The 19,878-nt window shown below is 43.4% G+C and overlaps 1 protein-coding gene across 1 annotated transcript; it reads right to left on the bottom strand.

Moving 5' to 3' along the window:
• Positions 1-920: 920 nt before the first annotated feature.
• On the bottom strand, positions 921-15,542 carry LOC119258468 (natural resistance-associated macrophage protein 2-like; the record flags this gene model as incomplete). Its single annotated transcript, XM_037526784.2, has 4 exons — positions 15,470-15,542; positions 4,230-4,301; positions 1,674-1,822; positions 921-1,122 (listed from the first exon to the last, which is right to left on the bottom strand). Coding segments are annotated over exons 1-4 (472 nt in total), but the record flags the coding sequence as incomplete, so codon positions are not given.
• Between the last annotated feature and the right edge of the window lie 4,336 nt (positions 15,543-19,878).

Below are 19,878 nucleotides of genomic sequence, written 5' to 3' on the forward strand. Positions count from 1 at the left end.
AGCCCCAAATGTCCAGAAGGAAGCTATAGAGGACAGTGTATCTGTCAGGGTACCCTGAAGGTCAGGGTAAATTGAATAATCATTACTTGCAAATACAAGACACTGCCACATACAGCTTTTCCCCAAAAAGTCAAGTTAAACAGAACATTAAACATAAAATGCAAGGAGACTGAGTAATATGAATGTATGACTAAAAGTGCTTACAGACATTATCTCTGCCCCTCCATGGGCTGGTCACTGCTAAAAATTTCTTCAAATAGATTTTTCTAAGGAATTTTCTGAGGAAAAGTGAATCTCAAGTTAAATTTTGAAGGAGCAGAAAAAAAAAAACAAGGCTTGGCAGCAAAAGGGGCTATATCATTCTATTACTGGGACTCCCAGTATTCCTGGACACTGACCCCAAGTCCTGTTTCTATACAGTGAGGTCAGCACTCATGGCCAGACACACAGACTCCTGTGATGTGAGTGACAGAAACACAGGACAGTGCAATACTCACCCTGGGGTACTGGCGGTGACACACTTCAGCCAGATGCAGTCCAGTGACCACTCCCAGTCTGGCAGCAAGGCGCTGGAGCAGAAGCCCCACAACGGTGGCCAGAAGAAGAACCCAGAGCAAGGGAGAACAAAATCCCACCACAGCACTCATTAGACACCTGGCATTTTTGATCTGGTTGTTTAGTCATGTGATGGGAAACACTACATTCAGGAATCAAACGACCTGAGTTCTGATTCAGGTTTTGCACATGACCTGCCTGGTTGCTTTGTACCTTTCTGAGCAGTGGTTTCTCCCATCTGTACTTTCTCCTTGTGCAAGGAAACAACGTGGATAAAATAAAATTAAAAACCAGATGGGGAAAGCACTTTTCATGTAATGTCCCTCCCGATAAAATGCTTACTTATAGCCCCTTGAAATTGATACCCAGTAGGCAGAGTAAAGGGTATGAAGAAGTACTGGGTTTGTTTAAAAGAAACCCAAGTAGGACCTTGATGTTCACCTTAAATCCAGCCACTGCTCCAGACTGCAAATCAGATTCGATGTTTCCTGGATCCAGGTAGGCAATGCTCATAAGAAAGCCTGGTCCCGTGAAAGCCCAGAGCTTACGAAAGCTGAAGCAAGAATACTAGACGAGAGGAAAAGATTAAACTGATGATCACCTCTAAACTACTAATCTCATTTGTTATTTCATCACACAGTAGTAAAGTATCAGCTTTGCAAGGACAAAGGACGTGGGAGGCTGGATACTGAGTGTGCCCATGGATACTGTGCGCTCACTTGCATCTCATTCACTTATCAATAATCTGGTCACTTCTCTGTTCAAGTAAGAGCCTTTCCCTCATCTGCTCTTTCCACCAGCCTGTCATTTGAAAACCACAGTATTCGCATGTCTAATACTACCTAAATGGAACCACTACCAACCACTACCTAAAAGGAACAGAAGTCACCAAAAAAAGGAGTAAGAAATTCATACTTTCTCGATCAAAAGCTATCACTGTCCAACTTGGCAACTATTTTCAAGGCCCTCATTTTACTCTTCTAATTACAAAAACTCAGTGTTCAGAGAATACATGCAAAATTAGGTCTGAAGCTGTTGCTGTTGAGTTGTCCAGTTGACTTTTCACTGACGGGTTTTTCCCTAGATAGGAATGGTTTCCTCTAACACCTATGACTAACCTCCTCCTCAGGAATGGAAATCTTCTCATCAAAATAGGTGGTGAAGGGTTCTTCTGAGTGCCTGGTGGACTGAGGAAGAGAGGAGTTACTGTAGGCAGGGTTGATGGCACCAAGACTGGCAGAATCCCCATGGTCTCCAGAAGCATCATCTAGATGAACAGATTTGAGAAGAAATAAAGATGAATAAAACATACTAACAATTCACCGTTAGTAATACTGAAATAAATCTTTCCAATACCTAAATGTACAAGACAGCTTGATTCTAACTCAACTTACTTTTAATAATTTATGTTTATATATTTAATAATTAATTTTGAATAGGTAATACATTCACATGGTTGAGAAACTGGAAACATAAAAAAGTTCCTTCTCCCCCGTCACCCTCTTCCCCCAGTCACTCAGCTCTAAATCAATTTAATACTTCCTATCTTAAAAAACTCAACCATGTAAAGCACTAACTGGTTTCATTAAATGATTCATGAACTAGGTAACATCCCATTTTGTATAGTACCCAAAGGGACTATCGTACCCACAGGGACTATACAAAATGGAAGGGTTGTATACTGAAAAAGATGGCAGGACAGGGAAGTTATTTAGCAAAAGACTGTATCAGGCAAGGCCTCCCTCCTTTAGGGTAAAGTAGGGCTTCTTAACACACAGAGTGCTGACCAGGAAATTTCATATTTTTAATCTTAAATTATAGTTTGGGGAGACAATGAAAACTGTAAATTAGGTTACTTATTAAATATTAGTGAGGCTTAGCACAATATTTTTTTGGCTGTTGTTTCTCTTTTTTCTTTAAACACTAATCTCACAATGATTTTCCTACTTTCATACTTCTCACTTGGCAATTTTTAAGAATATTTCATTCTCTTCTAAAAAATAATGATATCTATGGCTCAAATATAATATTCCTAGACTAGCCATTTGGTAATTAAAATCCTAACTTTTTGAGAGAAAAGAACTAGTTCAGCCTAGTGAAACAACCGTTACCCCATTATGTGCTAGGACTTAGTCAATGAATCCTCCCTGGATATTACCTCCCTCAGGCATCTCAAAAAATGTGCAAGTTTGCAAAATCCTGCCACAGCTCAAGCTATAAACTAACAGCAGGAACCCTTCACCTCCTCATGAGCTCCGGGTCACAGGAGGCTGGCATCCACATGATAGGAGGGCTTGTCTCAGACAAGCTGATTTCCCTAAGTACTACATTTTGCAGTTAATCTGAATGTAGGGAAGGGGAAGAGATAAGAGAAAAAAGGCTAGGGGCCTCCCTGGTGGCCCAGCGTTGAGCGCTGGGTTGCAAAGCTGCCCGCAGCCTCTGCAGCACCGGTTTGATCCCCGGCCACTGGGCGAGGGTCCCACATGGCGTGCAGACCTCTCCTGCCGCCTGCTGCTCCCCTCAGCAGTTACTTTGTCAGTCTGCCTGTTATGCTCTCTGTTATGGCTCTGGTGAATTCTCTCACCCTCCCATGATTCTGACTGTACCCAGTGCCTGCATAAATAAATAAATAAATAAATATTTAAAAAAAGAAAAAAAAAAGAATATGCCTCTGTCTTCTACAATAAAGTGTTTTTAAGAGAAAAAAGGCTAAAACAGCAAGATACAAAACCCAATTTGATGTAGCCATCAAAGGGCTTATTGTGAGTCACAAAGCTAATCTCAGTGTTTGCAAGTAATCCTTGTAACCTTCAATTAGAAGATCAAAAACTTTCTTTCTATATGGAGCTGCCTACTTCACCCTAAGGACCCCTGAACTGATGAGAACATTTATAGAAAAGGAATAGAAATTTTAAAGGGGAAGCTGAGATCAGGAAAGATTAGTCAAAGCACTTAAAAAACTCTAGTCCAATGCACAGTATAAGGTACTTGCCCTTTATTTTAGTACTTCACACATATGTGAAACATTAGAAGTGTCTTGAGCAGTCAAAGTACTCTGGAGGCTTATATGCTAGAGCTGTGAATAATGCAACTTTGCAAGCATTATTGCCATAGAAATCTAACTTGTAGGTAATCTTGGCTCATCTTAGAATTAGAAATAAGATATGAGGCAGGTCTCTGAGGTTATAAATCCATTTTTACTTATAATTTAAGTGACCATATGTTAATTTCTGAATGGAACCGGTCTCCAGGATGATACTGTTGACTGGGGAAGAGAAGATGAGGATAATTTTTGTTGAAACAGACAAAAGGGAAAAATATGGTAAGTTCTGTTACTGACTAAATGCTGATTCCAAACAGAAGGTAAACAATGTGTCTCCCTGGTGGCGCAAGGGTTAAGCACAGGACTGTGAAGCTAGCCACAGCCTCTGCAGCAGGAGTTCCATCCCCCGGCCAGGGAGCTACCCACATGGTGCAGAAGACCTCTCCTGTCTCCCCCACTGCTCCCCTCAGCAGTGTATTTCAGTCAGTCTGCCTGTTCTGTTCCCCCTTTGTCTCTGGTGAATCCTCTCACCTCCTGCACCTCTGGCCTGTACCCCAGTTCTTGTATGCATAAATAAATAAATCTTTAAAAAAAAAAAGAAGGTAAACAATGACAAAGAACTGTAAATTACCATCAGGCATCTTCTGTTCAGGATCCAACACCATGCTGGATACCCGAGTGTCTGAGTTCTTAGAGTAGGATTCTAGAAAGAAGAAATGGAAGAAAGGAATTAGCAAGAAAAAAAAAAAAAAAAAAAAAAAAAACAGCAAGTTCAGAACCAGCATTTTGTTACTGTGCACAAAGGATTGCTATGTGAAAAAATAATTCTACTACTGAATTAGATAAACTTCAAAATAATTAGTTTTAGAGTATAAAGAAGAGATGTTAGTACAAGTGAAAAAGTCTTAACCATATTTTTGCTGCAAAACTTCACAACCAAATAGAAGCAAAAGGTATTTCTGTGAAATAAGCAAACACTTTTTAATAAGCACTCAGACAGGCTGCTAGGCAAACACCCATTCTCTGCTTTTGCCTTCACAGAAACCCAAATATATAAAACCAGACTGATTCTCCCCTATTGCTTTTACCATTTTTTAATGACTATTCCTCTCTTTGATCTGTTCAAAAAAGTAACAACAGGTCCAAAATGGTGTCACCTGTGCTGACACTTAGTACCTCAACCCCTCTTGGCCAGTCTGGAATCTCCCTTTCCAGATGAGTAGAGCAATCTGCCTCACAGATGCTGCAGTTCCCCAAGGAAGGTGATCCGAACTGAAACAATTCATTCTTTCCTTATGACAGCAGCCCCTTACCCCTGCTCTTTGTCTATAAAAGCCATTTTGTACAGTCTTCTGCTCCATGCTAGTTGCTAGGTAGAATGTTGCCCCATTCATGATTGTGTAATAAAGTCAAATCTTTTCAATTTACTGGGCTGAATTATGTTTCATTTTTAACAGGTTTAACTAACAATTTAAGCTTATTCATCCTTCAGTTTTTGGACAGAAGGGACAATCACTTCACCAGTGTACTGGTAGTGAAGGGCCACTATTTCCCAGTCTCAAATTTTCCTGCACAGAGACTTCAGCTATGTTTCAGGCCCCATTCCTAACCTTTCAACAACTGGGAATGAAACTACTGATCATGGCCTAGCTTCTCCTGGGCTCTGAAGAAGAGCTGAGGCACGAGAAGGCTTAGACAAGATCTGCCGAATGCCAGCACTTTCTCAGTCCTGTAATAAGCGGCCTTGGGGAGGTTGGGATGAGGGTAGAAGTGGGGTATGTCCCAGATGTCCAGCATCCTGTTGGATTAAGTTTAACTATGGAGAAGAAGAGATATTAGCAAACCCATTTGGTCACAGATCTCTGGCATATTCACCAGTGAGCGCCCCACCAATAAGGCTGACTTTTGAAAAACTTCCCATCACACAATGAAGGAATCTCAGTTGGTTCCAAGTTCAGAAGAGGAAAGACAAGATAACATTTATCAGTTGTGCTTATTTTGTAGCACAGTAATTAAGTCTCCATGAAAACTTATAAAGACATATGAAAGTGTTACAAGGCAGGGAAAAGGGCGCCATCTTTGATCTGGCCACACAGTCCCATGAACTACCATCTTTGGAGTAAAACTGCTACACAGAACAATTTCACAAAATCAAACCTCTGAGCACGTGGCTATACACAGACACACACAGCATTTTCACAAAGCCCAAACCAGTTTGTTTGTTTTTTTAACAGCAAATTTATACATATCTGAAACACATTAGAGAAACAAAATCACATTTGTGCTTATGGTAGCCAGTGACATGGGGAAGTCACATTTCCCCACAGGGCTAACCACAGATGGTTCTGCCCCATCTGGGTCACCAAATCTGTTACAAGGCAGGGAGAGGGTCACTCCAGAACCCCCAAACCTGCCTGCTCTAAATAGGTTCTGCCATCCACCGCATCAAGACAAAACATGTAAGACGTTTAATGGCAAGGAACTTTAATACAATTACTGTGCAATACAGACAAGACAATGAATAGTTTCCAAATCTTGCACTCAAAGTTACCATCCCCTTGTGGGTAAAAGTCCACCCAAACAGGATTGGCCCAAAGCAAGGCTCAGAAGCCTGCCACAGGTCTAAAGCACCTTCCAGCAGGGACCCAATGAAAAGGTCAGAAACAGACAAGTCTGGGAGGAAAAGAGCAAAATCAAAATCAAGATAAAAGCTGCCATTGCTAACGTCCCCACGGGTCTCTCACCCACATCTATTTTAACCAGTCCAGGACAAGAAGCAAGAGCAGCTTCTTCACATGTCTCTCTGCTGCTAGTGCCTCCTCCAGGTCTCCTAGCTCTGCATCCTGCTTCCTTCCTTCTCCAGTCTCCTCTCCAGCTTCTTCTCCCCACTCCCACACAGCTCCACCCTCCCTTGGGTGGAGCAGGGAACCTGGAACCTCCCCTTTTCCTGGGGACCACCCCCTTACAGGAGCAGTTAATATTAAAACAGTTTTGCTCTCCAGTAAAGTACCACCAGGTCTTTTCAATCATTTAATTACATTATAGAAAATATCAAGTTGAGATAAAAGCAACCAAAATCAACATAGTAATACTGTGGTAATTAAGATTAATATTGCTTTGTTATTCTAGCTCACCACCAGTCACCAAGTATCACCTTCTCTTAAATCCAGTAAGTCTCCAATCAAAAAGCAATCAACAACAGAAAAAGTGGTACTTATGATTAAATGTAATATGGGTATATTATCCCATTTCTTTTCAAAAGTAGCAAGACTGTTATACAATAAAAAAATACTAATAAAGTTACCTTTTCTATACAAAATTTAAAAAGTCTACCTATCCTTTACCCAGCTATTTCACTTCTTAGGATACATCCTAAAGAAACCCACATACAGGTATGTGCAAGGATATTTCTCACAGCATCATTTGTAATATCAAAAGGCTAGAAACAACCTAAGCATTAATAGGGGCATGGTACTGGTTAAATAGTTTATTCATAGGATGGAACACCATGCAGTTATTATAAATAATGCAGATCTTCATGTATTTGTAGGAGATTCTCAAAGATATGTTGTCAAATACAGTATGTTACCATATATGTAGCAAGAAAAAAAAATACACACCTATACAGACTATCTCCCAAAGAACACCCCCAAAACTGGTAACGTCCCTAAGAGTGGCAGGAGCACAAATGAGGTCAGGTGAAAGGAAAACTTCTCACAGAATATACACGGTATACTGTTTGCACTTAAACAAAAAAAATTACCATGTACCTGTATAACTTATTTTTTACATAAAGGTGATATGGATTCTCTCAGTTTCTCAGCCAATACTTCAGGGATGTTCAGTTGAACTCTCTCCATAGTTTCTGTAATGAATAATCAGAGATCTGCAGCTGTCCAGTTGGCAGGCACTTACTGCCTGAAGCTTAACTTAATACTATTTTGTCTTAGTGCCCAGATAGCCAAGCTCTGAAGCTACGATTTGCGAGCTCCACCTGAATGCAAAGAATCAAATAAGATCCCCTCAGAGAAGTGTTTTCCTGACTTCCTAATTTGGGTTAAATGGCGCTCTTCTCCAAAGCACCTGCTTCTTGCCATGATCAGTCTTCTTTATGTTATTTTGAAATGATTTATTCCTTGACATTCCTTGATACTATTTTACAACCCTTCTGTAAGTTTAAGTATCTCCCCAAATACATAGCAGCTATAATAAATTCTGAACATCTAATTAACAATAATCATGTTATTCTCTTAACATTTATTAAGAACTCTGGAAGAACAACTAGGCTAATCCAAACTTATAAAAAAAATTCCCCCAAGAAAGTCTGAAATACTGCATTTTACAACACATACAAGTTGAAACATTGTCCCCTAGGGTTAAAAAAGGGTTTGAGATAAATTTTTTTTATTAAATTCCCCCTGTAGAGAGCAAAGGCATTCAAAACAACCATTTCACTGATTTTTACAGATGTGTTCGACGTTGCAAAGTTCTCCCTAAAATTAATCAGAAGGTTGAGAGGAATGTTTTTTCAACAGTCCTTTAATTCTTGCCTCCCCATCTCCTCCCCTTCCCCAGCCCCATCTCAGTGAAGTCAAAGACAGCATTATGTAAGAGAACTTTCATAGGGGCAACCAGAAGAGCATTTGCAAGGAAGCCACTGATAAAATAAATGTGAAAAGGAAACATTTAAACTTGACTAGCAAAGTCATTTCTTTTCCCTATTGACCCTCTATGTTTGATGCCAGTGAAATGCTGGTGACAAAGTGCTGGTGACGCCCCATTGGGAGAGAGGGGAGAGAAAGAACTTAGCTACACAGATGAAGGCTTGAAAAAACAACATCCAAGTAACTAGAGTGTAACAAGGAGTTGGGATTTAAAAATTCTATTTGTTTTGAAGAAAACCTAAAGGTTTCCAGATTAGCTTAAAATTTCCTTTTCCCTAAAGGTCTACTTTCAGGCTAAAGTACTGGATATTCCTAAGACCATTACTATTAATGCAAAGTCTATGTTGTATAAGATGTTTGTGAAAGTGAGCTCCTGCCCTTGGAAGTTTGGGAATCAACAAAATTCTCTAAAATATTCAAGTGGTTTAAACAGAGCTAACTGCTTATAGAACCTTGTGTGTGTGTGTGTGTTTTAATTTAAATTTTATTTTTATATTCCCCATACAATTGCAACCCCCTTATTTTGACCCCAAGCCCTCCTTTCCCCGCCCCCCCCACCCGCCATAGAATGTCTCTGGTTCATAGTTGTTTGTCGATTTTGATATTTTCTTTCTTATAGTTATTCATTTTCCTGGTCCCTTATTTAAGTTTTCTAGATTCCTGCTATGAGGAGACCACCTGGTATTTTTCTTTTTCTTTCTAGCTTATTTCGCTGAGCATGATCCCTTCCAGCTCCATCCATGTTGCTGCAAATTGCATGTGTTTATCTTTTTTGAATGCTGAGTAATATTCCCTGGTGTATATGTACCACATCTTCTTGATCCAGTCATCTATTTTTGGGCATTTGGGTTGTTTCCAAAGCTTAGCTATTGTAAACAGTGCTGCTATAAACATAGGGGTGCAGGTGCTCTTTGGAATTGATGTTAGAACCCTGTGTGTTTTAATAAGGAAAATGACTAACCACTTTTTAAAAAATGAAAGATTATTACTTCCTCTGTTTTTCCTTTCCAAGTCAGTGAAGAAACACCATTTTCAGTGTCTTTCCATAGAGGATATCCGTCTAATTAGTTCTAAAACTCAATCTTCCCCTATTGGGAGTGAGGGGAGAGAAAGAACTTTGAGAATCCATGTGAATTTCTGTATTATTCTTGACGATGTGGAGTTTGGAATTAATTTTTAAATTAATTTGGATAAATGTATACTATTTTTCCCTTCTGGAAATAAATTTGACATAACACAGTAAAAAAGGCAGATTGAAGACTGATTACATCTACTTCCTAAAGGTAGAATGTACGTTTAGTGGTGAACTTAAAGTAGTCATGTTGACGTTTAATGACACACACCTGAAACTTACTTATGTTATAATTCTGCTACTTCAATAACAAAATTAAAATTTTTAAAGAGGGCCTCCCTGGTGGCGCAGTGGTTGAGCGATCCGCGGCTGCTCCCCGCCACCGCCACCAGAGGAGGGTCCCACATGGCGCGCAGACCTCTCCTGCCACCCGCCGCTCCCCCAGCAGTGTACTTTGGTCCTCTGCCTGCTCTGCTTCCTGCTCTGGCGCTGGTGAATTCTCTCACCTTCCCGGCGCTTCTGACTGTACCCAGTGCTTGTATAAATAAATAAATAAATCTTAAACAAAAAAAAAAAAATCTACTGAAGTCTCCAAAATTTAAAAAAAAAAAAAAATTTTTAAAGAGATCCCAAAACTCTAATCCTCGCTACCTAACTGGATACTAGAATGCCTTCAAGCAAAAGGAACACAAACATGCCCAGTTCATGAAGTACAAACAGTGCTGCTATTGTACGATGTGCTTAATACACACCAGGGCGTCTGGGGGTGCCAGCCAGCCTGCCTGCCTGCCTGCCTCTCTTTCTCTGGCACAGTGGCCACTAAAGCACCAACATAGACCTTTATTTGCTTTACTACCTTTGCATGTAACAATAATCTCAAAATTGGAGACACTCTGCTTAATCTACCAGAGAACCAATTTCAACTCAGTGTCAACTGTTTGCTGCTTCTCACCAGAGCTGGACTTTTGAGAATTTATTTAATAGTTAAAAAAAAAAAAACAACCCTGACATTGAGACCATCTAAAGATAAAAAAGGGAAAATGTTAGCTGCAAGAAGAGGAGAGTATAGTTGATAAAGAAGCTGGCTGCTTGGGTGTCGAAAATGATAACACTTGACAGAAACATGGTCAGACTGCCCAGAAGAACTGATCTTTTAGACAAAAATACCACTCATCAACAAGAAACTTCAGTATTAGAAAGGGCTGCTACCTGCTGAAAAGAACTCTTCACTTCCTCTGCTCAGCACTCTAAGCTTAACCAGAATCCAACTGTCTTGATTACTCACAAGTCAGGGTCACAAAAGTCTTATTTGCAGTAATGGTAGCTTGCTTCGTCTTTGTTCCTCCCAACTCAGTGTGAGCTTCCTCTAATTTCCTTCAAAAGAGAAGTTGACAGCAGTCTGTTTCCCATTCAGGGGCCAAACCGGCACCCTGGCCTATCCCATCTATCATGGAACACGACTCCAAGCTCTGCAAACAACTTCAAAAATACTTTTCTGCAGAAATAAGAAAGTCATTGCTTGCCTCAGAAACAATGTTTTGCCCTCATACTTTCTTAAGCAAATGTATGGCAAATGTAAACAATGATTACCATTAGGATACATTAAATTCACTTATTCCAGTGACAGATATTGGTCCTGGGATGACACCTGGCCTTAACAATTTAAAGTACCTATTTCTCTCAGAGTTTCTTTCCTTAAAGCAAAGAAAAAAAATAGAGAGCTAGGGTACAAAAGCCATAAGCTTCTCCGGCCTCATACATACTTCCTTCTGCTCTCAGGGACCTGTCAAATTTTTTAAATAATTAACTTGCAGCCTTCTCCTTTCATTACCTAAGAATTTTAGCAGACACTTGAAAATTGGTGATAAATGGGACAAAAGCAAACAAAAATAACTGGAACGACCTACTAGCAATTAGCATAGAGACTAAGGACTAGTTAAGTTAGGCCTCTTTATGTTTTTGCTGGAAACTGGTGATTAAACTAAAAAATAAGTTATTCTGACTTTAAATTAAAAGTAGAAAAGGAATTAGACAGTAAATACAGTTTTATCATTTCTTGCTATTTTATGTTCCATTATTATTTTATTAATATATAATTCATAATACGTATATGTTGCTTTATTTTACCCACGATATTCCTAATGATACTTGGAGGACTCTTCTTTGTGTTTGCAGGGGCCAAAAAATGCTAATTGTTCAGTTTATGTTTGTTAAATGATCAGAAGAATAAACGGCATTTGATGAGTGAGACAAGGTTCCACACATTCTAATTCCTTATGTTTTGTATATTCAAAGGCTATTCAAAAAGCAGATGATAAACATGACAACATGACATGCTATGACAAATATGACAACCACCTCACACACTCAACTCCTGAAAGATGTCACTCTCCTTGTCCAAGCACAAGTAGGTTTCAAAAAGACACTAACACAGTAAGCAATGTTCCTTTTGTAAATTCAAGTTTTCGCATTTTGTGATTATTTTTTATAATGTTGGCTACACAGCAGCTTACTTGGGAGACTGGAAGACAAAACAATCTTCCCTTAGATTCTTGCAGACAGTACGAACAGAACTTGAGAGGGACATTTACCCTCCCAGAAAGAGCCTTAGTCTGTCAGCAGTCATTTACAGGTGTGAGAGAAGGGAGGGAGCAAAGACCTCTTTGATTCCATAGCACTCACCCAAGCAGAAAAGGTGCTACTTTGTGGATACAAGTTTCCAACCTTGGCTTCATGGAGTCCAAAGGGAACCAAAGATGCTTAGCAGCTCTGCAGAGTAAAACAAAGGACTACTGCTCATTTCTATCAGTAGAGTAACATGAGATTTCTACCAGCCTTACCCATTCACTAACAAGAAGCGCTGCCAGGCTGCCCAGAAATTCCCGTCCAGAGTCACACAGTTATTCGGGAAACATGACAAACCAAGTCTGCTGCAATCATGCCCTTCCTGGTACTGGATTCAAAATAAACTCTGCATAGGCCAAGACTGTAAATGAAATATTATCCAGTGAAAAACTAACCAGTCTAAAAAGTTCTCAGGTTTCATTTACCAACATAGTTACCTCAGACAGACCTACTACAGTGAGTTTCCAACCTTATTTAATGACTCTCCGCTCCAAAAAAAAAAAAAAAAAAAATACCACAAAGCCGAAGCATGTAGTCACTTGTAATTATAACACATCCTCAAAGTTAATGACCTGGAGGGAAAATACTGGCCTAAGGGTTCACTGTAACAGGCTGATAGGATTCTGAGTAAATGTTAATTAGGTGAGAATTCTTTAGCATGGACTCTTTAAGTGAACAGAAGGCAAATGAAGGCACTAGCATAACAACAAAAACTCCTGCATGCCAAGAGCTGTTGTTAAGACTGTGTGTATTAACTCATTTAATACTCCCCAACCCCTATTTTTATTAAGCCCCTCTCTTAGTACGTGGAACTAACAGAGCAGAGAAGCTAAGCAACGTGTTCAACAGCTGACACAGCCAACTAAGCATTTGGCTTGAGATTCCGCACACGTCAAGGTAAACATACACTCCCCTGTTTTCACCCAATTCACTAAAATTATGACCAGCAAAAGCTCCCGGAAACCATCATCCCTTGCCTGTGGCCCACGTAAATCTAGCTTTTGTTCTCTACTTTCAGAGACGTCAAACTCTTTTAACTTCGTAATACTCCTCTGAACGCAGTGGACGGTAGGTAAAATCTTCATTTTAGACACAGAAAACTCAGCTCAGGGTCATCAACTTCTCCCCTAAGGCTGCGCTTTGAAACAGTCATAATACATTATGCACATAATGCATTTTGTTGGGAAAAACAAAAGGGAAGAAGGAATCCAAAGCCGGAAATTAAAAAAGTAAACGTAAGGGACAGCTTGCAAAGCAGGGACCCAGGTAACCGAACACTTGCAGCGCAGACACCCCACCTACCCACCAGGTGCAATAATGCCCCCCCCCCAAAAAAAACCTGCCCTTCTCCTGGGCCCTGGGAGCTACACAAACAGCCCTAAAATCCACACACCTACTGAGCGGCCTGCACTCGAGGCGCCCCCTTGACATCGGCCACACTAAACTGAATTTTTTTAACCGGTGGCATCACACACCGCGAGGGCGCCGAGGTCAAGCGCGAGAGGAGGGAAAGGAGATAGAGAGACGGTGGGGGAGGGACTAATAAAAAGCCTTATGGCCGCACCAAAAATTTGTTGTTGAAGTGAAGCTGCACAGAAAAAAAAAAAATTTTTTTTTTTTCCTCTGTTGTTGCGGGAGGCCCAGGGCGCGGAGCGGCCCCGGGAGCCTCAGATAAGAAGGGGCCCGCGGAACCTCGCCCCGGCCGGGCCGCGCTGCCACGGCGGCGGGCGGCGAGCGCACCCTGCTCTCGGGTCACGGGTCCAGGCGCGGCGGCAGGGGCGGCCCGGGGCTCGGCCATTTCTCCAGGCGGGCGGGGACGGGCCGAGGCCCCCGGGGTCTCAGGCGACCGCCCCTCACACCCGGCGCCTTCCCCGCGGCGGCCCGTCGAGTAACGCGGCTCCAGCTGGCCCGCGCGCCCGGCGCCTCGGGGCCTTCCTGCCCTCGGGGGCCCGGGGCGCCCGGCCCGGCCCAGGCACCGGCCCCCCGGGCGGCCCCCGCCAGCCGGGGGCGAGCGAGGCCGCGTGACCCCTGACCCCGCGCGCCGCTCACCTCACCGGCTCCACCGCCTGACGGGTCGTCCCCGCGCCGGCGTCTCCATGTCCCAGGAGCCGACGCCGGCAGCCAGCCCCACGCGCCCCGCGATTGGCGGGCGGACGCGGGGCCGCACGTTCCTATTGGCTGGATCCCGGGACGGGCCGGCGGCGCGAGACCTGCCGAGCGCGAGGCCCGGCCCCGCCCCCCAGGGCCGCGCAGGGGCGGGGCCGGCCGGGCGGGGAGCGCGGCCCGAGCCCGCGCGTGGGCCCCTCGCGCCTTCGGGCGGCCGCTGGGCAGGGGCGCCTCCCGCCGTGCGGAGCCGCGGCGGCGCGCGAGGCGCTGGCAGTAGCCGCGGCCTCGTGGAGACGGGGCTCCGCGCGGCCCAGCTCCGTCCTAGAAAGTGCAGCCGGCCCCCCGCCCCGCCGGGGGCACCCGCCGGGAGGAGCCGCGGGCAGCCAGGCGGCCGGCCGGGCCTCCCCAGATGCCTCCCCCCGAGCCTCGGCCGCGGGGGGTCCCTGCGCCCTCCCTGCAGCCGCTTCTCTCGCCCGCGCCTCGGTCTCCACCGACCCTCCGTGCCCCCGGCCCCAGCCTCCGCCCGCAGAGGCCCCAGGCCGGCGGTGCCTCAGAGGGGAGAAAATAAGAGATCTGACGACCCGCCCTCATCGTCTACAGAGCTCCGAGGCGATCCTGCAGCCTCTGCGCCGACAGCAAAGATAACCAGGCTGGCCTGAGCAAGCCGCTGACCTAGAGGGAACAGGCATAACCCCCTCCACCTTCTTTCTTGGTGTAAAAACTGCTGGGGGGAAATTTTATTAATCGGTTTCTAAAAAGTACAAGAAGGGGCCTCCCTGGTGGCACAAGGGGTTAAGCACCGCACTACGAAGCTATCCGCAGCTTCTGCAGCACGGGTTCGATCCCCGGCCGGCCAGGGAGCAACCCACAGGGCGCAGCAGACCTCTCCTGTCTCGCCCGCTGCTCCCCTCAGCAGTGGATTTCTATCGTCTGCCTGTTCTGTTCCCTGCTCTGTCTCTGGTGAATCCTCTCACCCCCGCACCTCTGACCTGTACCCCAGTCCTTGTATAAACAAATAAATCTTTAAAAAAAAAAAAAAGTACAAGAAGGGAGGGAAAATAGAGTGAAGCGCACAAAGAGATATCCCCAGTTGACAGTAAAGTAAAAACACGCAGGACTTCCCCGCCCCCCTCCCCCAAACTGGGTGAACTAGTGATCTGTACTGGCAGGTTTCCATAAGGAATTTCTTCTGGAGAGAAAAGAAAATGAACAAGTTAGTTCTGAGACGCTGCAACACATCTGGGGAGCTTCCGAGGGGCTTCATGAAGTTCCTCCAGGCCAGAAGCTTCGCTTGGGCAACTTGTGCTGCAACAGAATAAAGCGGGGAGAGACGTTCTTGGCGCCCGTACGGGGCTGCTCGGCGGGGCAGCTTTCCTGGGCGGTCGCGCCTCACTGGCTACTTACTCAGCTCACAGTGCGGAGCTGCCTCGGTCTTAGGCTGCTTCTGCTTCATTGTGCAGATGGGTTTGACTTTCCCGGTGAGGGCTCCGGCTGCTTTATAAGCCGCAAGCGCGCCTCCCTTGGTCAGATAAGCGCACCCGGGGCTTCTCTGGGCGATAGCAGACGTGGGACCCGCGGATTTTCAAGAAACACACCACACCCTTCGAAGCATAATCAGATTTCATCTTTGACCCAACATGAAAAGGGACGCATTAGACCTGCCACTCCTGTATATTAATGAACAGTTAACTGAGCTTAAAAACTTTTCTTCTAAGGTTTCATATCTGTTCCACTTGGCCGGCGCAGGAGGCAGGCCTTTGAGTAACCCGGCAGGAAAGGGGTGGAGTGAAAGAAATTACTTTCCTTCAGCGGGCCAGCCCCTTGGAATGAAGCTGGTTAGGGCACCTGTAACAGGGGTGTATTGCATTAGGACTCTGCTCCTCTGAGACGTGAGCTGAAACCAATTAACCTCAAGCCCGACAGTCCACAACTATTTTCCCCATAGGTACGTGCAGCACTGGTGCAATTAGGAGGAGTCTGAGTCTGGGTGAAAATGCTGCCTGGTCTCTTTCTTAAGATCTGAAGGATCCGCTGGCATTGGGACAATCAGTGACCCACAGTGGATGAAGCCAGAAAGGCCAGGTTTCAGTGCCTGATGGAAAGATAAGGAAAAAATGAGGCTGCAAAAAAAATAAACCCAGGGCAAGCCCAGAATTTCTCAATCTGGGAGGAGAGGAACTGAAAGAATGGGGAAATTGCTTCTGGCATAAAATCTTACTGGACCAGCTGGAAGCACAGCTGGAAAGGAGAGGTGTTAGGGTGGGGTGAGAACTGGGTGGGATACAGGAGGGAAGAAGTAGCTGCTTTCAGTAAGTATTCTGATAGTTTTAAAGAAAATCTCCTAGCACCATAATCATGTGTGCAAATAGGTGTGATAGAAATAAATATCTTAAGAATGGAAAAGAAAATAAGAGTAATCAATTCATATCAGTCAAGGCAGGCTTCCAGCAAGTGGCTTGGTTCCTATGAGAAACAGCCATAGAATAAGGGAGGAACTATTGGATCTTCTACTCTAGACCCCAGATGACAATTTCTTTATTCTAATGCATCCTCAAAAGTGACCACCAAAAGTCCTATCATTTTACTGGCTCTGTCTTCTTGTCTTTGTTCTATCTCACATGATTTTCCTAAGGCAAAGCTACCTTGACATTGGGTTGGGCACCAATTTGTCCCCCACTCACAAGAAAATGTAAGTATGAGTAAAATCATCCATAAATTACAGGAGAAAAACATCCCAGATAAGTAGGCATTCCAAAATAGGAATGAATTTTACGAGACTCTACCCCTAGCCCCTTGCTTCCTTGATGCAGTGCTTCCTCCCAACGTACATGCTCCACTCTTGCCTTCTACATCCTGAATTCTCACCTACAGAAACCGACAATGTTAACTAAATTCTTATTATATATCAAACACCGTATTTAACCTCTCCCAAACTTGAATTAAGCCTCACTAATTTTGAGAGAGGAACTTTTACCATCTCCATTTTGCAACTTAGGAACCTGAGTTCTAGGTTAAGTAATTTGCCTAGGAATACACAGCTCATTCGTGGCAGAGTCAACCATGCAACAATCTGTTAGACCAAGGAATCAGCACTCAACTGCCATATCAGACCACCTCCATCTTGGACAGATCATCCTCAACTTATGATGGGATTCAGTCCCATTAAAACCATTTTAAGTTGAAAATACTGTAAGTAAAAAGTGTATTTAATATACCTAACCTACCTTAAAGGTCACCAGAACACAACATTAACCTGTTCTAGAGAGAAGTGGTAGAGGTCTGGGACTTCAAGAAAAGAAGGAAGAAATTTTACAGAAAGGCAAGAAAAGCATTTGAGAAAAGAACTAACTCACTCCCCCTAGTCTTTCACTTTTAGGTTTTCACTTTTTTAACTGTGGTGACACCTTTTTTCCTTGAATATACTCTATCTAAATTATTTTAAGCAATTAAGACAGAGGTAAAGAAAAGTCTTCCTGAATCTGCTGGGTCCTAATTTCCTTCAGCTCATAACAACCCACAAATCAAAGTGACAAATTTTAGGAGCAGACTGTTTTGCTCCCTGACAGAACCTAATGTTTCTCTCCCTTACAGGGTTATTGATTTTTTGCCTCCTTCTTTTGCTAAATTTAGAGGTCCTCAAAAGGGGACATTTTGATGCTAGCACATATATAGGTATTCCATAAATGTCTTATCCCTTTTAAAATAAGTTTTGGGGGCCTCCCCGGTGGCGCAGCGGTTGAGCGCTGGGTTGCGAAGCTGCCCGCAGCCTCTGCAGCGCCGGTTTGAACCCCTGGCTGCTCCCCGGCCACCGGAGGAGGGTCCCACATGGTGCGCAGACCTCTCCTGCTGCCTGCTGCTCCCCTCGGCAGTGTACTTTGGTCCTTCTGCCTGCTCTGCTCCCCGCTCTGGCTCTGGTGAATTCTCTCACCCTCCCGCGAATCTGACTGTACCCAGTGCTTGCATAAATAAATAAATCTTTAAAAAATAATAAAAAAATAAAATAAGTTTTGGCTGTCAAGCAATGAACAATAATAATGAGAACATGTCTGTTTATGTATCTATTTCCAAAGTCAAGTTTTATCCTAAAAATATTCCTCCCTGATTCTGCCAGAATGAAGAACTATTCCTGTGGTAAGGGCACAGGCAGAAAGTGAATAAATGACCCCAGCTTCTTGGAATGGCATTGTCATTGGCCCTCAGTTGTCATGCTTTGCCCCTTTCTCAGCAGCCCATATTCAATAACTCTCACCCTAGTGGGATGCACTGAAGGTTGGCTGAGCCTTTATCCTGCATCACAGCTTGACTTCTGTGCAGAGCTGCTCCCTTCCCTAGTGTTGATCCTAAGATCACTTCCTCATAAATCTACTGCCTCTGTCTGAGGGAGACTTCCCTTTTGATTTCTTCCTGTGACCTCAAGCTTTTTGCAAAAGTGATCTGCACTTACTCTAGTTCTTTAAAACTGATTTATTTTTCCACCTTTTGTGATCCATACTGGAAATTACTTTCTTGTGGCTATATGTCATCGTCATTGGCCATCTACAGTCAGAGCTCACTACCTCTAACATTTTCCATGTTTGGATATGTTATACCACTCCGTTCACAACTCTTCCACCACACTGTGCTATCTGGGTACTTCTATTGGGATATCTCTCTCTCTCTCTGTCTCTCGCTCTCTCTCATTTTCTACTTTTCTTCCACCTAGTCTTTAACTGTAAGCATTCCTTGGGTTCAATCCTCAATTCTTCCAATTCCATACAATCTCTCCGCAATGTCAAAGTAATAATACTAGGGAGACTCATTCAGCATCAGCATATTCACAGAACAGATTGCAATAATGAAAAGAACAACCTCTTAAGGGTAAAATGGACCTGTATTCCAGGCCTAGCCAGTTGGGAAACTGAAGGTAAATCATTAAATATTTGTGTTTTCCTCCACAACGTTGGCTTCAAGTATGTCTTTGGGGACTTGGCTCCAAAGGCAAGGAAAATAAAAGGAAAAATAAACTAATGACACTACGCCAAACTAAAAAGCTTCTGTAGTGTGAAAAATACAGTCAATAAAACAAAAGAATCCCTACTGAATGGGAGAAAACACTTGCACATCAGACATCTGACAAGGGGCTAATATGAAAGATCTACAAAGAACTCCAACAACTCAGGACAAAGAGAAGAAAGGACCAGATCAACAAATGGGCAGAGGAGCTAGGCACTGGAGCTAGGCACTAGGAGCTAGGCACTGGAGAAGTGAAGACATACAGATGACCTATAGGCACGTGGAAAAAATGTTCATCACCATTTATCATCAGGAAATGCAAATCAAAACCACAATAAAATAACACCTGTAGTAAGAATGACCCATATTAAACAAAGCAAAACAAAAAATAACAAATGTAGGCGAGGGTGTGGAGAAAAACGAACCTTGACACACTGTTGATGGGAGCGCAGACTGGCCCATCCTACGGAAAATAGTATGGAGGTTTCTCAAAATATTAAAAACCGACCTACCATTTGATGCAGTAATTCCACTCCCTGGGGTTTATTCAAAGACTGCAAAAATACCAATTTGAAGGCATATATGAATTCCTATGTTCATTTGCAGAACTATTTACAGCAGCCAAGTTATGGCAACAACCTAATTGCCCAACAACAGATGACTGGATTAAGATGACATGATTAATTTACACAATGGAATACTATTCAACTATTTAGAAAAAATGAATTCCTGCCATTTGTTACAACATGGATGAGACTGGGAATTATGATAAGTGAAATAAGCCACAGAGAGAGAAAGACAAATATGGGATGATTCTACTC

This window comes from Talpa occidentalis, unplaced genomic scaffold (assembly GCF_014898055.3).
Source record: "Talpa occidentalis isolate TD23 unplaced genomic scaffold, MPIMG_talOcc4v2.1 talOcc4.485, whole genome shotgun sequence".
Classification (NCBI taxonomy): domain Eukaryota; kingdom Metazoa; phylum Chordata; class Mammalia; order Eulipotyphla; family Talpidae; genus Talpa; species Talpa occidentalis.